Below are 5,388 nucleotides of genomic sequence, written 5' to 3'. Positions count from 1 at the left end.
CACCTCTAATTAATTCACCGTAGTACAAATTTGCACCTCCATTACTGTATAACAGATTCAATATCTACATTAAGGAGGAAGAATTCATAAATCTATGCATGAAGCACTAGACCAAAAAAACCGCTTAGTTAAAACTTCGTGTACATCTGTTATGTGATAATGTTTTTAACGTTTAATATTGTTCCAGAAAAGTCTTATTTAAAAACGATAATCTGTAAAACCAAAAACCTAACTTCGAAGGCCAGATCAAGGCTCAATCAAGACTCACACTTAACACCCACTGCACTCCAAATTGAGGCGATTTAGAAGCTTCCAGCCCGCCGGTGTTTTGAAGTGCGCAGGCGCAGTGGCGCAGGGGCGTGGCCGGTTTTCCTGCGGGCGGACACTCCGGTGGAGCAGCGATTCAACCCCCGCAGCAAGGCAAGCGTTGCTTGCTCGCTTCAGCGAGACAGTTCTGCGGTTGAGGGTGAGTTCAGCTGTGTAGGAAGAGAAGCGAGAAGGGAGGCTCGAGCGGAGACGCAAACCGAGGAGGCTGCCCGAGAGAGCTAGGGGGCGGAATGCACGGAGCGCGCGGAGCGACCGGAAGTTTGGGGAGGGTGGAGACAGTGCGTGATTGACAGGCAAAGAACCAATGCGAGGGCAGCCCGGCCGGCGCCTTCAGTTGAATGTGCGTAGCGTGTTGAGGGCTAAAATTTAGGAAAGCTGTATTAAGCGATTTCCTAGGGAATTATTTTATCTAGTGAACGTTAGGGGTGCACCATTACTGTCCCTGTTAAACATGAAGATACAGGCTTATTGATAATTTTTAACCTGAGATTCAGTTTGGCAGTTGTTACGTGCTATGCAGTACTGCCGGGCTTTAAGATTCAGGAAGGAAGATGGGATGTAAATCTACCACATTGGTAATGGAAATAGCATAAACGTGGGAGTAAATACTAAGGTCATGGTTTCTGCCCTGTCCTGAAATCCTGGCTAGTTTGCAGTTTTCGTATGCAGGGAGTTCCTGTCTGCCCCAGCAAGCGGCCCGTGTGCCTGGTTTTCCCAGATAGCGTTCTTCACCTCCGGCTACTTCATTCCAGGGAATCGCCTTTTTATTTAGTCTTGCTGGTTATCTTGTACCTAGGTGATCTTGACCGAAGCAGATCTCTGTGGCCCTGGGTTAAACCCATGATTTTCTTCTTGGAGTAACTAATAATTTCCCTCCTTAACACTCCCAACAGCTTTCTGTTGGAGATGAAGCTCAGGGCTGCTAGTGAGCTATGCCCCCAGCCAGCAGTTATTTAACGTCAACATCCAGCAGCCATGTTCTGTTATGATGTTGGTGATAGACTGAGATAATAAGAAAAGGGGGGGGGGCTGCAGAGTGTTTAACACATGCCAAATGCTCAAAGTTTGTTGGTTACCTTTTTATATTATTTTTTATTTTTTTGTTATCATTCCCCCCCTCCTCTCCCCCCCCCCCCCCAGACAGGGTTTCTCTGTGGTTTTGGAGCCTGTCCTGGAACTAGCTCTTGTAGACCAGGCTGGTCTCGAACTCACAGAGATCCGCCTGACTCTGCCTCCCAAGTGCTGAGATTAAAGGCCTTTTTATTTTTATCATTTTATGTGTGTGGGTATTGTGCCTGCGTGTACATCTGGATCCCTGGAAACTGGAGTTAAGAGTCAGGTGTGAGCTGCTATGTGAGTGCTGGGAATTGATTGAACCTGGGTCCTCTGGAAGAGCAGCAAGTTCTTTTAACTTCTGAGCCATCTCTCCAGCCCCTGTTGATTACTTTTTTCTCCCTCCCTTCATGTTTTTAATGGTTTTTCAGTTACATAGCTCTTTTTATTATTGAATTATCTTTGTTATTTGGATTTTAGTTTTTGTTGTTTTGTTCTGGACATTTCTCCACTTGGGTAGTCATTTTTCTACCCCTAACTATAACTGGAAGAACACATTGGCAACTACTTTTCCTCGTAAGTGGATTGGCACCATCACTGCCATTTAGGACAGTATAGGAAAAGAAAGGTTTTCAATTTACTAATAATAAACTGGGTCTTGGGGTTATTACTGTTTGGACTCAGAAAGGATGGACCTGTTCGGTTAACCCTCAAGAAGAGGGGTGTAGATGAGTGTGACCTCCGGATGGCAGAGATGGTTGAGAAGAACAGTTTCAGAAGAGGAGATGGAAATGAAACACACGTGGAACTGAGAGCCCTTGGCCTGGCAGGGGAAGAGGAGTGCTAGGGCCTTGGTATTGGGCAGCCATTCTGGTCAGAGATTAGTGGCTGTGAAAAGCGTTCTTCCAGACTGGAACCAAACAGCTGTTTTTTTAGGGGAGTTAGGTCAGAGATCATCCCCCTGAGGCTCCCATTAACTGCTAGGAAGCTCTCTACTGCGGAGTCCCAGGAAGCTCTTAGGTCTTGAGGCCAGAAAAAGATGACCAGTAGATAGCGCTGCTTGTGTTGCAGTAGAGTAGGAGGAGGACAAGCAGCCGGGCACTGTCAGCTGCAGGAGGCTGTGGGTGTGAACTAGTACTGTGTCTGAAGAAGCTTGGTCATCCTGTGGGAAATCCATAGGTTTATGGGTCTTCATCCCAGGAGCAGGTGAGTCCCCTGGGGCATTGAGCGCCCCAGTGTGGAGGCCTTGGTGAAGGAATCACAAGGGCCAACTGCGACCCCAACGACCTTCACCTTGGTGCGGAAGTGTTCTGCTTTTGTGAAGGTTTTGGAAGGGCATCCGGCAGCAGTGCCAGAGGCTCATCTTAGAGCTTTCCTGGACTGGACAATATTTGACCAGCATCACCAGAGGGAGTGCATGGTCCTGGTAGATCATGTATGTGTATAAATGGACAGAATGTGGTCTCTACTTGCCAGAAAATACAGAACCCAAGAAGGAAATTCTGTGACAAGTGAGAAAACTGTGCTTTGTAGATTTCAAGCTGCTTTATGGGTCTATAGAAAGCTGTAGATTTCTCATATTTTATTTTTTTAACTCTAGGGCGATGGCTGATGAAAACCAGGATATGGGTGGCATCCATTTCCCCTTTCCCTTCCCTCCCTATCCTATCCAGAAGGACTTCATGGCGGAGCTCTACAAGGTTTTGGAGGCTGGCAAGATTGGGATATTTGAGAGTCCAACGGGCACGGTGAGTGTGAGGGATGAGGGAGTATCACTAAGACAATGTGGAGGTCGCCTTACTTACCTTGACATTTCTCCTGTGCAGACATTGCCTTCCTTAAGAAGAAACTGGGCACAGGTGTCGTCAGTTTATCTTAACGCATAACGGTCACTTCTATTAAACCATTGAGCGCAGCACCACGGGCTGAGAAAAACCAGGCTAACGGCAGCCAAGACTTTAAAATTGCAATGCAAGCTGTAGCATCAGTGCTTTTGAGATTTCTCTGGCACACTGCAGCCTGGATGTTGAGGGACATAAACACGGGTGTGACTTTCCCCCAGGTTCAGCATGCTGTTTTAGAGTGTAGAATATAGGTTACTGAGTGTCGTTGAGAGGCAACCAAGGGGCCCTAACCTAACCCAGATTGCGTGAGGGATGTATCTGAGGTGGACTGTTGAGACTGAATAGGGCTGTGGTCCCCAGCTTCTTTCCAGTACTTTGGTGTATTACCTTGCATAGTGAGGACTATGGGATAGTGAGCGGTGTATTTTGGCCTGAAGACTCTCAGACTCTAGGCTTCAGCTTCCCAGATATAGGAACCTCTGGTCCCTGTTAACTGCATGCCTGCCATCAGTGCAGCCTGGCAAGGTTGGCCTCCAGGAGGCTCTTCATATGGATTTCCTGAATGAACAAGTAAAAGACAGTGAATGATCCCTGCCCCTATATGAGGAAAATTGCATCTCCAGAACTGACACCCAGGATTCTGGGACAGAAAGTATGTCTCCTGGGATACCAGTGGTTCCCAGCCTGTGGCTTGCGATCCCCTGGGGAGTGAGAATGACCCTTTCACAGGGGTAACCGACCTGCTATCCCACATATCAGATACTTACATTAGGATTCATAACAATAGCAAAATCACAGTTTTGAAGTAGCAACAAAAATAATTTATGGTGTGAGGGGGTCACTACACATGAGGAACTGTATTAAAGGGTCACAGCATTAGGGAGGTTGAGAACCGCTGCTCTATAGGGTGAGTGGGAGCGTTTTCTGGGTGCCTAGTGAAGACTGTTCTATGACGTAGGTGAACATTTGATCTGCAGCTTTTTATTTTTTTATTTTATTTTATTTTTGGAAGCAGGGTTTTTCTGTGTAATACTGGCTATTGTGGGACTCACTCTGTAGACCAGGCTGGCCTTGAACTCAGAGATCCGCCTCTGTCTCCTGAGCACTGAGATTAAAGGCGTGCGCCACCTACATCAGGCTGGATCTGCAGCTTTTTAACAAGCTGCATTGGACCTTTTTTAGTATCGATAGTATTATTATTTTTATTCTTTCTACTTTATATCACTTGAGATCAAACCAGGGCCTCAAGCATACCAGTGGAGAGCTTTACCACACACTCACCTTCAGCCCTCTGAGTTTGCAATTTTTATGGTCTTATTACAATAGCTAACCCTGTGGGACTTTAGTTGCCTTTGGCGTTTGTGTTAGAGTGCTTGCTATTAATGTTAGACGATAACTTGGGGCATACCCTTAGGAACTGCTGTTTAGTGGAGGCTGTATAGGGGCTCTGTCCCTGGGCCACTGTTGCAGGCTGGTGTCTTGTCCAACAACATCTAAAGGTGGTATTTCTTTCCACAGTCAGCACATGACCCTCACTCCCACCTGGGCTCTTCTGGGGGAGTGCTGCTTGGATTTCATTCCATTTAATGTTTCCTGGGAGCGGAAACAGTGTAATGGCGTGTTTTATAAGCTGTTTGATCTGTTCCTCAGAAGGTCATCCTGTCAAGAACCATTCAAAATATTAATGAAAGCTGATAGGTTCCACACCTCAGGATAATGATATTCCATCATGACTTGACAGTAGCATGTACCCAATTTCTTACTTTACTGCCAGGTTTTTTTGTTTTTTTTTTGGCTCCTGTGAATTAGCCTAAGGCTTGTATGGGCTCTGCGAGTGAGTGGGTCTTAGCAAAGGATTCAGTAGACAGGAGGTTAGCTCTAAAGATTCACATGGATCTTAGGAGCAGCAGTCTGGGGTTTCCTTTCTAGAACTGTGTCCTTTTCTTGGGGACTCATAGTCTAGAGCACTGCAGATTGGGTGCATGGCAGAAATCCAGTATCTTACATGCTCGAGTTTCAGAGTCTGGAGTCAACATATTAGCTACTTTGGCTCATTCTGAAGGCTATATAGGAAGGATATCCAGGCCCACTCCTTGACGTGTAGTGCCATCTTCTTCCTGTGTTTCTATGTGGGGTTTTTCTTCTATGTATGTGTCCAACTAAA

At 46.3% G+C, this 5,388-nt stretch overlaps 1 protein-coding gene across 1 annotated transcript in view; it reads left to right on the top strand.

Moving 5' to 3' along the window:
- Positions 1 to 381: 381 nt before the first annotated feature.
- Ddx11 (DEAD/H-box helicase 11) overlaps positions 382 to 5,388 on the top strand; it is a 27,862-nt gene continuing 22,855 nt past the window's right edge. Inside the window, exons 1-2 of the mRNA XM_026786519.1 lie at positions 382 to 466; positions 2,981 to 3,128. Of these exons, the coding sequence (XP_026642320.1) occupies positions 2,985 to 3,128 (144 nt within the window). The 5' untranslated portion in view covers positions 382 to 466; positions 2,981 to 2,984. The remainder of the gene's footprint in view (positions 467 to 2,980; positions 3,129 to 5,388) is intronic.

This window comes from Microtus ochrogaster, linkage group LG4 (assembly GCF_000317375.1).
Source record: "Microtus ochrogaster isolate Prairie Vole_2 linkage group LG4, MicOch1.0, whole genome shotgun sequence".
In the NCBI taxonomy this organism is placed as follows: domain Eukaryota; kingdom Metazoa; phylum Chordata; class Mammalia; order Rodentia; family Cricetidae; genus Microtus; species Microtus ochrogaster.
The sequence above is the reverse complement of the archived record's forward strand: the minus strand, read 5'-3'. Positions and strand labels throughout refer to the sequence as shown.